This window comes from Centropristis striata, chromosome 22 (assembly GCF_030273125.1).
Source record: "Centropristis striata isolate RG_2023a ecotype Rhode Island chromosome 22, C.striata_1.0, whole genome shotgun sequence".
NCBI classification, from domain to species: Eukaryota; Metazoa; Chordata; class Actinopteri; order Perciformes; family Serranidae; genus Centropristis; species Centropristis striata.
Genome location: NC_081538.1, coordinates 14,205,769 through 14,221,803, shown reverse-complemented (window position 1 = coordinate 14,221,803; position 16,035 = coordinate 14,205,769). Strand labels below are relative to the sequence as shown.

The 16,035-nt window shown below is 41.2% G+C and overlaps 1 protein-coding gene across 1 annotated transcript in view; it reads left to right on the top strand.

Moving 5' to 3' along the window:
• The window catches only part of mpped1 (metallophosphoesterase domain containing 1), a 135,013-nt gene that overhangs the window by 43,073 nt on the left and 75,905 nt on the right, over positions 1-16,035 (top strand). The window contains exon 4 of the mRNA XM_059325471.1: positions 14,243-14,468. Coding sequence (XP_059181454.1) covers positions 14,243-14,468 — 226 coding nt within the window. The remainder of the gene's footprint in view (positions 1-14,242; positions 14,469-16,035) is intronic.

The following is a 16,035-nucleotide window of genomic DNA, read 5'->3' as shown; positions in this document are numbered from 1 at the left end:
TGAAAACCGAAATGTAATTTCAGTCACATGACACCCATGGTAGACCAATAGTAAAGGTTTTGATGACTATATTTACTTTAAGCAGGAAATAAACCAGCCAAACCTTAAGTGTCCCACATTACCAAGTGTCCCACATTACCTGAATCCACCCTATACATATAATAAGCAAAACATGTACCTAAATACATAAATATATCTGTTTTCCTCTATTATTTGTGCTTTTCAGAATAACATATTTAATATTTTTGGGTACTGGAGACCAGACCCTGCAGTAGCTGGAGTTAGCAACAACCAAGCAAAGAAAGGAAAATATAAACACTTAAATATTGAGTACTCTCAAGCACATCAACTTACAACTGCTTACAGAACAGTCGCAGCTGCATTTGTGTGTGACAAACTGGCTTTGACAAACAACTAGATTGTGCAGAATACTGCAGTGTACGAATAGTTTAACATCAGCTAAATGCGTCGACAGTACAGATCCAGCTTTAAAACAGACATGGGACAGATGGCGAGTGGCCAGTCATTGAATTCATCAGCATTCATCAGAAGCCCACGTCGCTCGTTGTGAAAGTTGCAGCTTAATCTTCAACCACATTATCCTGGAGGCGACGTCGTCACACTGAACGTGGAAGTGGAGCAGACAGGATGAAAGAGACAGAGATGGAGTGTAGGAGAGAGACAGACCACCTACGAGGCCGCTTGATGATGTGCTGTATCTGTCTTTGTCACTGCTTGTGTGCGTGTGCGTCTCAATGTATGTGTGTAATGCATTATGTTCAGTGAGGACATTGTGAAGTGCTAGGAGGTGCTGCTGTACTCAGATAAAATGTGTGTTTTGGATGCGTGGCTCAGTAGGTGGTGTTTGTGTACGCCGGCTCATAATTGCTGGCTGTCTTTGTTTTGCGTCTGCTTGTATTAGTGTGTGTGTGTGTGTGTGTGTGTGTGTGTGTGTGTGTGTGTGTGTGTGTGTGTGTGTGTGTGTGTGTGTGTTGGGATGAAGCAGTGTGTGGGTGGTGAGTTAAATGAAACGTGTGAGTATTAAGTTTAAGCTGAGGTGAGAAGGCAGAAGCCTCGCTCCTTCTCTTCCTCCATCATCTGTCTCTACCTTGTTGCACATCTGTCCCTTACTCACTTCCTTTTTTTCTCTCGTTCATGTGACATGTTGCTTTCTTCTCTCACTTCCAGTCTTCCCTCTCTGTCTCTCACTAGTACACCCGCACACACATGCTGGAGAGGAATTACGTCTGATCCGAGCTGAGTCTTTAGCTTGTCTGTCTTTGAACATCAGTGCCGTTGCTTTTGAAGCTTCCTTTTGAATTATTGCATTTCTGTTTATGCACGCACAGATAAAGGCCGGCTAAAGCCGCACTGTTGGGCTGTAATCTCACTCTGTTCTATACATAAAGAAGACATGTATAAGCTGTGGGTGTGTACACAAAGACACAGAGTTTGGTATTAAGAGTTCTGACCATGCTACCATTAGTACAAACAGGATCAGACAGGTTGTACACAGGCCAACAGTTTATCCACTTTATCTCCTTCATGCTGCTAGTTGAGCTCACAAGTGGCTCTGTAAACTGTGATTGATGTTACACTGGCAGTTTAGGTCATTATTTTTACTTTTAGCAGAAGTGGAAAGTTAATAAATATATTTTTATATTAACTGCAATTTCACTGTACTTGTGCTCTGCTTGAATTATTCCACTTTAAATTACATTATACTTCCACTGCACTCAGCTTCTATAGGAAACGCTGAACCTTTTTACACTGCCAGTATTCAGATCCCTTACTAAAGTAAAAGTACTAACACCACACTGATTATCAGGTGAAAGTCCTCAAACCTATATGACCACATAGGTCGTTTGTTGCTACCCTCTAATTAGACCCACAGGAAGGTTTAATAGATGAGCAGTCCTACCAGTGTCAGGAGATTAACACGTCCTCATTCCTAAATGCAACAGTTGCAGTTTAAATGTTGTCAAATGGTTGCAGTTAGGTTAGGGTAATGCAAAAAAAAAAAAACTTGGTTAGGTTTAGGAAACAAATGGGATAGTTAAGGTTAGCAAAGGATAGTTTAACCCTTTATCAGGCGAAGAACCATATTTGGTAACTTCATTGGATATCCAAAATAAGAGAGAGATTAAGAGATTTAAAGTGGCAAATCTGGGCGAAAAAAAGTCACCGATTTACGAGAAAAAAGTGGGGAAAAAAGCAACTTTTTCTCGCAGATTCGCCACTTTAAATCTCATAAATCTGCACATTTTTTCTCGTAGATTTGTAACTTTATTCTCTTTAACTTTTTTCTCAAAATATTACCCCCCTCTACACATTCCACAATCCACATTCTGGCTGTATGTAATATCCTCCAATATTCGCTAGGGTTGAAATTTGGAATTTGCAAGTATTTCAATGACTGCCCTATTAAGGGTTAAGGCCCTGTTTACACGAGGACGCTTGCAGGTAAAAACAAAATATTTTATTGGAAGTGCCTTTTCTTTAGACGGTGACGGCGTTTTTGTGGCTTAAAAACACAAAAATGTGAAACCACCCTCCAGAGTGTAAAACTGTAATCGGCTCCGCCGTAGCGTGTCCTTCTACACTGCCAAGTCGCAAAACTCTGCTCAGATATGCTCACGTTACGTACGCGTTTACGTCACATACATGCTCCAGTACAGGGAAATAAACAAACGTGGAATTATTTCCATGCATCGGACCTTCAAGCTGCTCTGGCAGCTCTAATAAACTTACAGGAGTCTTTCCACCAAATGTACAGGATATGTACAGATAGTATTAGTGAACAGAGAAGGATCTGTAATTACCTCTTTCACATTTTGGATGCACCAATTGGTCAGAGGCGAGCCAGGCGGCTTTGGACGAGACCTGGGAGATCTAGTGGATGGTGGAGAACTTTGTGGAAGGAGTAGCTGATGAAAATGCATGTTGTGAAAACTTCCACATGCCCAAAGATGCTCTTATCGCTTTAAGTGATGCCGCCTGGAATGCACACCCAATCCAATTCACACACTTTTGCGTCACCGTATGCAGCAGATTTCCGTCTAAACACGAAATAAAAAGAAGATGCAATTCCACTTTTGCGTCTTCTGTTCAGACCGTCATCATGTAAACGTGGCCTTAGTTTAAGATAGTTATTTAATAGTGTAAATAACTACTTCCACAAGTGATTATCTTATATAGGTGATCTGAAATGTGGTTGAAAGCACGATGTAGAAGGTGATGTTGTGCATGGAAGTTAAATTACATATGACATACCGGTCTCCTGGGTGAAAGCTGTGTTTCTTTGACACATCCACCTAAGTGGACCTTGTCATTCTTTATTCTCTGTAACCTTATATCGCCTTGGCTTCTGGCATAAATACTAGAGCCATATGAGAACACCTACTAAAAATAAAAGCAAATATGCATATATGCATATATGCAATAGGAAATCTCCAAAATGTCAAAAGTTTTTGATGCCAAATCACAGCATGGATCTTTTATATGGTGTTCCTCAAGGTCTTGGTGTATTGATGTAGTATTTTGGACAGATTAATGACGATTTTTGTCAATTCAATGAACCACAGCTGTTAGGACACCTGTTATAAATCTTACTAAATGTGAATGAAAGGGCCTCAAATCATGCTTCAATTAAGAAATTAAAGAATATCAACAGAAAATGTGGCCTAAAAAAGTTGAAAAACGTTCAATAAGACTACCTCACACACAGCTGTGTTGATGAACTTAAGCTCCAGACGTGGTGTGATATGGCCATTTATTAAAGAGAGTAACACTCTGTAATTACTTTAACTACACACACAATTAATACTCCTGCGTTGTGGAGAATAAGATCCAAGTTGTAGTAAACTGGACTTTTCCTTTAATTTAATTTTAGCAGAAGGTTTTGGCTACTGCTTCTTGTACACATGCATTCACTCATACTGACACACACACACACACACACACACTGGTATTAATTTAATCATTTTGGGTTGGCAGGATAATTCTGGCCCCTGTTTTCTGCAACTGCACACACACACACACAACGCACACTCATTCACGTTCTAAACACACACACACACACACACACACACACACACACACACACACACACACTCTTTGGTATTAAGTTATTTGGCAGGACGTTTTGGCTACTAGTTTTTGGTATCTATGCAGAGACACACACTTAGGAATTAACTTTGTCTTGGCAGGAAGGGCAATTCTGGCTTTTTTTTCAGCATGTACACAAACACATATATAGAGCACACACCCCCACATACACACACAATGGGCAGTAATCCCCCTGTACATGCCAGAGCTTTGGGCAGAGCAGGGATTTTCCTCTTCAAAGAGCAGACCACCCAATGCAGCCTCGGAACAATGGTGGCCGAACTCCGGAAGATTTCCTGTGGCGGGGGTGGGAGTCCACACACACACACATGCACACACATGCAGATATTGTAGCCTGTGTTATGTATAGACACACACAATCACAAGTCATGATACACAAACAATATGCTTGTGCACAGTGCACAGTGTCATTATCACGTAGATACCTGCAAACTACACACATTTAAACACACACATATACATACTTATTATATAACCAACAGTAGACTATTATAGTACATCGACCAAGTAAGCACCTGTGTTTCTGTTCATCAAAGAAAAAAAAGTATTTTTTAATTCTTATTTTTACCAATGATATTACTGCAAATGTGCTTTTAATTTTTTTTAAAGAACTTCACATGATGGGACTTGTATCCTTGAGTGATATCTTCCTGTCAAATAGGGGGCACCATATACTGCAATGGAACTGTCTGGACCTTTTTTTTCCACATAATGAGTGTTTGTTTGTGGTAAAGCCTTTCTTTGTTTTGTTTTTTTAAAGAATAATTTAACTTTAATGTTTTAAATATTTAAACACACACACTACTTACACACAAACACAGACATTGGCTGCCTTGTTTAGAACCTTGTGGGAGGACGGAGGTTTTTGTGGTGACAAACAGACAGACAGCAGATCTGGGATGTGTATGACTGGAGGCAGGCACTTGACAAAAGAGCAAAGACACTGAGCGAGAAGGGATTGAAAAAGAACCAGAGAGGAATAAAGGGATGAAGGGGCAGAAGGAAAGACTGAAGTCCAGCTGTTTCCACTCCTGAACGCAGCCTCTCTTTCAGCCCAGGCTCTCCCGTGTTTTCCTCAAATCTTTGCACTCCCCTTGCTCACTTTTTTTCCTTCTTTTGTTATTTTCTTGATGCGGCAGAATGCAAGGTGGCCGTCCTCCCTGTGCCGCTGTCGATTAACTCACAGACAAATTAAAACTATTTGTTGTTAAAAAGCAGCCTTTTGAATTCAAAGACAAAAGATGGCGGGGCGACAAAGAGCGGCCCGCATGTTGTCTGGGAATGTCGGCCCAAATGTTTAGATGCCCACCCCCCACCCCCCGCACACTCACACACTTCCACCCACATCCTCTTCCCTTTTCTTCTCTGTCTTTTGTCACATAAGCAACACATTCATTTGATGCAGAAATTGTCTTTTTGTGATTGATTGTTTTCTTTGTGAACACGCAGAATAAGACCCTGTATTGTTGAATTTCTTTATTACTGTATTGTCATTATTTTCATATTGACAGAAGTTGAATTCCTTCTAGAAACACATGCACACTCTGGCTGCTTTTAGTCAAATTCAGCTAAGTCCAGCTAGTTGGTATTCACACTTTGTCATTTTGGAGCTTTTTTACTGGGGGAAACTTTCAAAAAATTCATCCATGAAATTGAAATTTAATTCTGCTAAGTAAGAGCGTATGTGTGTGTGTGTGTGCAGGAGGATGCTGGGGTATTTGTGTCCAGCTGGTGGAGTTTTATATTTCTCCCTGTGATTTATTTCTCTCAGTTTACAGTTGGCCGTCAAACTTCATGGGTGAAAAACTGCTCACACTGCAGAATTTCTGAGGAGACACGGATAGTGTTTATTTGTCGAAAAAATTTATGAGCACCATGTTACCTCGCTGGGTTTGTGCCTCACTGTCTGTCTTCCTCAGGCTCACACACACACACACACACACACGCACACACACACACACACACACACTATGAGGGGCATTTTATGCCAGCACACTATACTAAAACGCGTGTACAGCGCCTATGCGATGACATCAAACGTCTAACGTGCGCGTGTAAATTCCATTCACTTTCAATGGACAGACAGGCGTCACGTAGGCGTCACGCAGACGCTGTACACGCGTTGTTGCGCATACGTGACGGCTGCGTGAGGGGTGAACTACGCCTCAAATACGTGACATGAAGACCCGCGTGACTTTTAAGTACAATTCTACATAGGCGTACAAACACGCGTATTGCGAGTACACCAGATAACATGGGTGACGGGTGAAAAGTGCCACTAGCGAACGTAGCGGACGCCTGTGTGTGTGTGTAGCGTGTACGCCTATAACAGTTCAGCTGTTACACAGAGTCTCATCTTCATATGGTATTGTTTATAAGAAAGCAGAACTTGATGATGGAGATGAACTCCAAGCCCCCACAGAGCTGTCAGGATATTTCTATTATTTTCAGGCCCATTTTTATTTTCTTGTTAACGAAATCTCTCTCTCTCTCTCTCTCTCTCTCTCGGTTTGAATGATATGGAATTGATATTTAATGATAGCAAGGGTAAAAAAGGGATAATTAAAATAATTTCAGCTACTTAAAAAATAGTAATAGTAAAGTGCGACGCTCACAGCCAGTTCCCAGCTTTGCGCGCGGACATACAGTTCATTACGCACCAGCTGTAATTAGGTAGGTTTACCTGCCTGCAGATGCCTTAATCGCTGTCCCCCCTGAATATTAAGTAGCCATGCGGACCTATCTAATGAATATTCAGTAGCCATGTGGACAGCAGTCCGCAATATGATTCCATCGGACCTTATATCTACACTGTTTAACCCAATTCGGCACTTATGCACAGATCCATTATGTTTTACAGATATTTGTAGTTAGCTAATAAGGTAAAACATTTAGTTTAAGCTGCATTTTGCTGACTTTCACTACAATACCATATGAAGCTGAGACTGTGTGTCAGTGGCGAAGGCAGAAATAATAAAACACTGCCTATATAACACAAGCTCTCCCAACAGAGCTTTATACAATACAACAGTAAAGACAAAACATGCGTATCGGCTCTATCGTACGGCACAATAAATCATTTTATTGCACAAAGTGCCGACTACAGATGAACCCAAACAGTAGATAAGGTGTTAAGGAACAGCTCAACATCAGACAGAATCCTCACATGAACGGCGATTGGTGTTTCAGTACCATGGACAGCTCATGCGTAACAGAACATGCGCATAGCCTACGGCAACAAGTTAGTGTGGAAACCATTAAGGACACAACACCGGCCTTTAATCTTTCTGTTGTCTCAGGCCAGTGTTTACTTGTACTGTTTAAGGTTGAGCCGCCAGCCGTTGTGAGAAATAAAGCACGACGCGGTGCGAGCCGCAAATATAATGACCACCCGTCAACGAAGAGTTCCAGGGTGGTCACAAGGGCCGAGTTACAAATGCAATTATACATTTATTTCCTTTCTTACATACTTGTTTATATTTTTTGTAACAAAATATGTTTTTATCAAACTATGATGGCGAATTTTGAGTTTAACAGCCGCTTCGCTTCACAATTAAAGCAATCCATGTTTTACCAAGACAGACCTATTACACAGTTTAGGCTGTTTCAGTCTACCTAAATGCAATTTAAGTACATGCCTCGGCTGATGCTTAATGAACTGTATGTCCAAGCGCATAAAATTACTCAAGAAGCATCCTTATTCATTGGACAGGTCCGCAACTGCAACAAGGCTACTTAATATTCAATTTGTACATTACAGCTGATGCTTAATGAACTGTATGTCCAAGAGCGAACTGGGAACTGGCTGTGAGCGTCGCACTTTACTATTACTATTTTTAAGTAGCTGAAATTATTTTAATTATCCCTTTCACCCTTGCTATCATTAAATATCATCAAGAAAATAAAAACGGGCCTGAAAATGATAGAATATCCTGACAGCTCTGTTGGGGCTTGGAGTTCATCTATAAATTCTGCTTTCACAATCCCGTATGAAGCTGAGACTCTGTGTAACAGCTGAACTGTTATAGGCGTACACGCGTTACACACACATACACAGGCGTCCGCTACGTTCGCTGGTGGCACTTTTCACCCGTCACCCATGTTATCTGGTGTACTCGCAATACGCGTGTCTGTTAGCACGCCTATTAATCAGACTTTATGCTGGCACAGGCGACGCGTTTTAGGCGTTTAAGTATAGTGTGCTGGCATAAAATACCCCTGATACACACACACACACACACACATGCATGGACACATGTACAGTATATCCATGCCCCTTACTTTTTTTTATGTTTGCATTTGAGGCATTTAGCTGATGATCTCATCCAAAGCAGCTTTCATTCTTCCTCAGCTCTTTGATCATCACTATGGTTGCTTTGCTTGATCCCCTTTGAATCATTGCATTTGCAGGTAAAGGTTGCAAGGTTGTACTGAAGGCTGTAAATGTGCCACCTGTAAGATAATACCCTGACCTGACATGGATTGGAACCAAAATATTTGTTGAGTTTAAGATGAAGGACTAAACGCTTCTTCTTGACCTCACTTCATATATTTTTCATATAAACTTTGCATTTTTGCTTTGCATGCAGTCACCAGTCAGTACAGTTTTCATCCATCACTTCACACTCAGGCTGCTCCAGCCTTCAAACACTGAAACAACAAGCTAAACAAGTCTCCAGGTAGATGCTGGGCTCCCATGCAGCTACTTGGCTCCTTTCCTGGTGAGCTTTTTTTCCCCTAGAAACTATCACAGCCGTCATTAAGGCTGCAGAGAAAATGCATGTTGTCTGATAAATGTGTAGCATTTTCTGAGGCGGTAGATATGCAATTAAACAAGATGTCTTCACGCTGTAGGGAGAGACCCTGGAAATGAACAGCCTGAAATGGCTGTGTGATAAATTCATTGAAACTTATTCCTAAAGAAGCACTATAAATGTTTATATCATAGACTGTATATAAAGGTGTGTCTTCACTTTGTCCCATTGTACAGTAATGAAGCCTAGAATATACCATAAATGGGGGCTGACATCTTGGCAATTGGAACCAGCTGGTGATCAGCTGGTGGAGCTGTGGTGTTGAGGCTCCACCCATGATCTCAACCAACTAATCAAAACCACAGGTCAATCACAGATAGAACCACTTTTTATAGCATCAAATAACTTCAACTCTGATTCCAAAAAAGGTTGGGTAACATCCTAAAATGTGATGTATGTTGAAGTTTTGAAAATGCATTCTTGCTTGATATATGACTTCAGTTATATATTACTTCTGGCCCATTGCCTCACAATCAGTTGCTCCGTTACAAGGAGAGTGGGCAACAGTTCCGTAATGCCTATGATTTACGCAATTTACAAAACATAGACAGAAACATAGAATCTGATAATAGAATTTAAATAACATGTAAAACACAGAATATCATTTAAAAAATGCCAATTATAATGCTAATCCTAATATAAGTGATGTATATTAAGTTGCTCAACAGTCCAACATCTCCATTGTCGTATTTTGTGATTCCTGGCGTGCCACACATTTTCAATGGGAGACAGGTCAGTCTAGTACCTGCATTGTGTCTTGGCATTGTCCTGCTGAAATAATCAGGGAAGAGTCATTGTCTCCATGGCAGCATGTTTCTCCAAAACATGTATGTACCTTTCAGCATTAATGGTGCCTTTATAGATGTGACAGTTACCCATAATGCCACAGTTACAATCTGGATGGTCCTTTTCCTCTTTCGGCTAGAGGACCATCCATCTGTGGATTCCAAAAACTATTTGAAATATGGACTCATCAGACCACTACACACTTTTCCACTTTGCATCAGTCCATCTCAGAGGAGCTCAGGCCCAGAGAAGTTGGCAGTGTTTCTAGATGTTATTGATATATGGCTTTCTCTTTACATTGGAGAGCCTTAGCTCTCTTCTGGAACCTGAACACCCCCTATTATCAGTATACCTGGGAAAGCTAGAGGTCACAACTGATCAGTTTATATAGTGAGGTCAAGTTTCAAAATGCTCTGACTACAAGGAAATGCTACTATGGGGACTAACATCATCACACATGAATAAAAAAAGGGCTCATTGAATCCAGTGTTAGCTTTCCAGTCGTGGCCAATATATGCACACCAAAGACTGTTCATGCAAGAATATTTAAATACAATAAGCAAAAGTGGGACAATGCACTGCATTTGGAAAACTTTCTGTCCCAAACGGCATTGGATTAGGGTTAGGGTTAGCATAAAGTGGGCATGTCTTTACAGGGTAGACTCATGGGTACTCATAGAACCCATTTTCATCAAGGATTTATTTTAGTCTTCTAGTTTCATATGATACCAATATCTTCCATATAGCATTAAAACTGAGCCTTTTCAGCCTCCCCAAACCTAGTCAGGCCCAGACTGATGACTCATGAATTACTTAAGTAACTAATCCAAATTGTATTTTCAGCTGCGCAAAAGCTGGACATTGAATTTTTCCATGTTGTTGTGCTTTTTTGCAGTGCATTTCAACCTTTTTCAGCCAATAGAATCACACTGTGGGTCAAATTTACTTGACTATTTCTGTATTTCCTTCTTACTATGTTTCTCAATATGAGTGAGAGAAATAGAGAGGTAAATATTGGACTTCAGGAGCCACAGAGGGGAAACACATTGATGATATTGCATTAGACATTCAGTGAATATGCAGAGATTTTTAGCATTTTTGGTAAGAAGACAGCCCTTATTACCTTCAATACTTTGCCTGAGATAGAAATATAGGCGCTTAGTTGTCCTGCAAGCTTTCATAGGGATTTGATCGAAGATAATGATTGAATTCTTACTTTGGAATGAAGTATTCCTTCAACCTTGGTTTACCCAGGGACGATTGAGCGAGCGTTACTTCAAATGCCAAAGTCTGACGAAAAGCAATCGCAAACATCTTTTGATTGTGCGGTGGTGTGTGCGTGTCTGTGTGCCTTTGTGGAGGTGCAGCCCCTCATTTACGGGGCTTTTTTGGTGTCTGCTTGACAACTAAACACAAGCCCTTCTGCCAAACAAATGGGAGCTGTGTTGGGGAGAGGGGGCGGCCCCGGCCCCAAACTGCAGAGATGGGCACTCTTTGACAGCTGCTTTCATCTTGTTATTATTCCTCCTTCACACTCAAGGATTTTTGGGCTTCCTAAAGTATTTCTGTCGCTCTCTCCTTCCTCTCCCTCCCTCTATCCCCCCACTCTTTCTCTCTTTCTGTCACCGGGCTGTGATTGGCTGTTATGACAGAGCCGTCGCCGGGCTGTCAGCCTCTTCTAAAGCTCAGTTTAATTACTCCTTTTCACTAACATGACACGTTCATGCACAGATGCATGCAAACTCGCACACACGAGGGAAAGTCACTCACAAACACACATGCTGACACACAAACCGATGTGCTCAGCTGCATGCCGCGCCATCCTAGCAGTAATAATAAAAAAAAAAAACCATGGTGATTGAACTCGCCGTCAACTGCTCTACCTGACAAAGCAGACCCCCAGATGTTTGTCAGTGTTGGCTCTCTGTTTCTTCAGCAGAGCCTTGAAAACATCATGTAGATTTGTGAAGGGCCGGCCGCCGCTGGGTTTGATGGGCGCAGATCGATCGCGCGCCCTGCTGTGCCACGCTCTGAATAGCCAATTAAAGCCATTGAGACAGAGGAGAAAATGGGGGGTGATGTGAAGGAGTGGGTGTTTGATTAGAGGAGGATGATGAGAGAAAAAGGGGGAAAGATGCAGCAGCAGTTGGCATAGCCGGTAAATGTTTAATATTCTGCATCGTAAACTTCACAATGATCACTCTTTCTGCTTCCCCTCCTCATCATTCCTCTAGATAAAGATTCCCTGACGGATGCATTCAGCTATGCTTCCATAAACAGAAGACAGCAGTGCACTGGGTTGAGACCTTGACTGATGGAGGGAAGCTAAGACAGATGTACAGATTTGCTAGAAATTGAGGGGAAAACAATGAGAAAGCCATGTGAATGCCAAGCCATCTGGGATGGGTTTCATATCCTCCCCAGTTTCCCCTCCACACTCTGTCTACCAATCTTTTTTCCTTCCTTTCCTTTCCCTGAACCCATGTACCCAAGTACGTACGCAAACTCACCGCCACATGTATCAAACTGTTCTTACGCCAGGTTCAGCGCACCTTTCCTTGATACATCCCAACCACCGTGGAACTGAGCGCACATGCACGAGCCACCAACCACGCCCCGGCTCCTCCTGAAAATGAATACGCAAATGACATGCAACTTACTATTAATCGCCGGCATGCCCGCTGATTATGGACAAAACAACGGCAAATCAACTTACTGCCACTGCACGCGAGGTGGACGTGGTGATCTCCGGGGTGGAGGCAAGAAAATTAGCTTTTTGTTGCCTCAGGTCTGGGATCAGCAACAAGGTGTCACTGTGGATGTTAACGAGCCGGATCAGAGACCTGCACCATGACAGAAGGGTCCCTCAACACACGCTCCTTCTAAACTCCACCGTTATTGAATTTAGTCAGAGCCGTTAGAGCTGCCAGTGTGTAATGCGTGCCAAAATATTTTTTACGCATTAGTTTAAAAGCCACACTTAACTTTCCCAATTCCCAACTTAACTTTCCCAATTCCCAATTAAACATCACATACGGGATCAAATATGCACCACACCTGACTTATTCTGAAAGGATTTCCCACACACGTTTTTTTCTCCGGGGAGAGGGATCTGTGTGTCATCGGCACTTAGTATGGCAGGTTATCTGTGAAAAATGTGCGCGCTCCATAATCAGAATCACAAGTACTTTATTGATCCCTGGAGGGAAATTCGGCATCTAGCAGAATATATAGACTTAAGAAAATATACAATCTTAACATCAAAACATATAGACTTCAACATACTATCATTGCACAAGTAAGCAGCAGTACGCAGGTGAAGTCTAAATAGATGAAAAAAATCATCTATCCCCTCATATTTAGAACGGGTTATTGATGGTCAAAAACTTCATTTTCCTACCATTTTCCGAGAGCTATATACTATAAAAAATAATGCCAGTTTTGTGTAGTTAGAGTTTAGACATGAAACACGTTTTAAATAGAACATAAAAGACAGTAGTTTCTTCCAAACAACTACTTCCCTCCACCTCCTCCCCTTGTTTTTTCCTCTATACCAAAGACTGTATAATATTGTTACTTCACCCATTGGTTTGTGGACTCAAGTTGGTCTTTTTGGCTATCACAATCCTGGTTGATGGCCTTCGCCACATTAGTTTTTTGCACAAAGTGGATTGGGAGCCGGAATGATAGCATGATTAGCAAGGGCCAATCATTATTCAGAATGAACGGCCCACAATTGTTTTTCCTTTTGAATATCCAAACTGTTACAGATAACCCTGCATGATTTACAATATGAACATCCTGTATTGAAGAAAACTTTAAACTATCGAGACCATAAACTCATTCTGACAATGGTCATTATTTTCATTCTGATTGGCAATTTGAGAATGGAGTTGGAGTTGAGAGACGATGTAGACATTGTATTGTTTCTCTGGATATGAATACCAAAACATAAAAAAAAGGCTAATTAAAAGCTAAATCAGCATCAGGTAATAGCAGATGGGCTTCATGATTGGATTTTTACAAATTCGTCATGTTTTTTTTGATGTGTTTTGATGCATGCAACCAAAGTCCACTCAAACATACGTACGGGCTACGTACGGAAACCAAAACATTTCCGAGACCTAAATCTTGTCCTCTTGCCATCCCCACTTTCCCCTCCCCCTTTGTGGGGTGGCTGTGGCTCAGTTGGTAGAGCGGTCACAAACTGATCAGAGGGTTGGTGGTTCGATCCCTGACCATGGCAGCCTACATGTCGGAGTGTCCTTGAGCAAGATACTGAACCCCAAATTTCTCCCGATGCTGCGTTCATCGGTGTGTGAATGAATTCCCAATGGTGGCAGGTGGCACCGTTTAGGGTAGCCTCTGCCACCAGTATGAATGTGTGTGTGAATGGGTGAATGAGCGCTGTCTGTAGTGTAAAGTGCTTTGAATGGTTGCAAATCGTCTAGAAAAGCTCTATATAAGTGCAGGTCCATTTTTTAACTCTCTACTTCCCTCTCTTCCTATGCAAGGTACCCTGCCCTACGACATCAAGATAGTAATCGCCGGAAACCACGAGTTGACTTTTGACCAGGAGTTTATGGCTGACCTGATCAAGCAGGACTTCTACTACTTCCCTTCTGCCTCCAAGTTGAAGCCGGAGAATTATGAGAACGTCCAGTCCCTGCTCACCAACTGCATCTACCTGCAGGACTCCGAGGTCACCGTGCGGGGCTTCAAGATTTATGGCTCCCCCTGGTGAGTAACCCCTGCCACTGTACTGCACACAAGAGTTAACACCTAGTACCGCAGATACTGAAAGAAGTATTTCATTGAGGTTTCATTTTTATGTGACACCTTCTATAAAGTTGTTTATATGATCACCCTGTTACGACCCATACTGAGGTTTTTATTTCACAGGCTGGGACCTCGAGTCCTCTAACGGTGGAAGTCAAGCACCTAAAGGTGGTTGGGGTGGTTGATAGTTGTACGTCACTTACATAATGTATTTTAACTTACATAAGTAACTTGAGTTACTTAATGACCTCAATTACTTTAACCCAAACCATGACCTTTTCCTCATCCTAAATAATTTTGATGCCTAAACTTAACTCAACTGCGACCTTTTTAAAGCATTAACCATGTGTTGAAACTGCAAAATGTCTACGTCTGGAGTGCTTGCTTATTGCTGCTTGTTTGCCTTTTAGGGTTTCTTGCTTTCTTTGTGCAGAAAATATTCAGCACAGCTTCAAACAACCAAATTCTGAAACAAATTCCCTCTAAAGGTCAGCATATACTGATTGTGTCTTGTAGCGCTGCATCATTTGATGTTCATATAGCACACACTAGAAATGCCATACGGACAGATAAGATGAACCTGAGAAATCAGACAATGGTGTATCCTGATGCATCATTTCAAACATGGAAAACTCCCAACAACCGTTCAGTGTGTGTGGCTTTTATCCTCGTCACTCCTCAATTACTGCTCTACTGTGCTTGATGCTTCCTTCGTGGGAGTCATGAGGGCGGTCTAGTCTACCAAGTATTAGCAGTGTGCATATTCTACCTTCATATGATTCTAGCTGCAAGAAACCACTGGAATCAAATTCTACAAAAAGTGTTATACGAATATTAGTGTAGCCCAATATGTATCTGTAACTGCAGAAATACTGGGGTTAGACGGAATGAAAAGATGTGCAAGAAAAAAAGAAAAAAGCTGAGCAGCATTCGAATGGTGATTTAGAATTAGAATGTCAACGGCATGAATGATGCTTGGAACTACTCTGCCCTACAAAGCTTAACTGCAGTACATTTTTGGTCGAAATTGTGTTATCACTAAAAATGATCTCCTTTATGTCTGTTTTATCTTGTGACAAAGTTTTATGTTTAAATTGTGCTTTATTTCAGAGAAATAATGATATAAAAATTGCAGAAATTACAAAATCCCACTCAAAACGAAAGCAGAGTGCAGTAAGTTCACTTACCACGGTCGGATGGATTTGGATACGAATTTAAACATAAAACAAAAGCAGTGTAGTCTTGTATTTCTTCATTGTGTTGAATAGTGTAAACAAGAATATTAGAAATTATAAGTTTATTTGATTAGGGAATTATTATCAAGATGGTGATGAAGTAAAAAAGTGATATAAAATTATATTAAGACTCAGATATAACATTACTTTATAATATTAAGTCTAAAATACACAGATCTTTGAATAGAGTTGATAAACACTTTTAAATACACCGATAACAAAATCAATTTGAAAATGTTTATTTCCTGAAAACCAAACATAAAAGCTGAAAGAACATTGTTGTTACTGCTCTC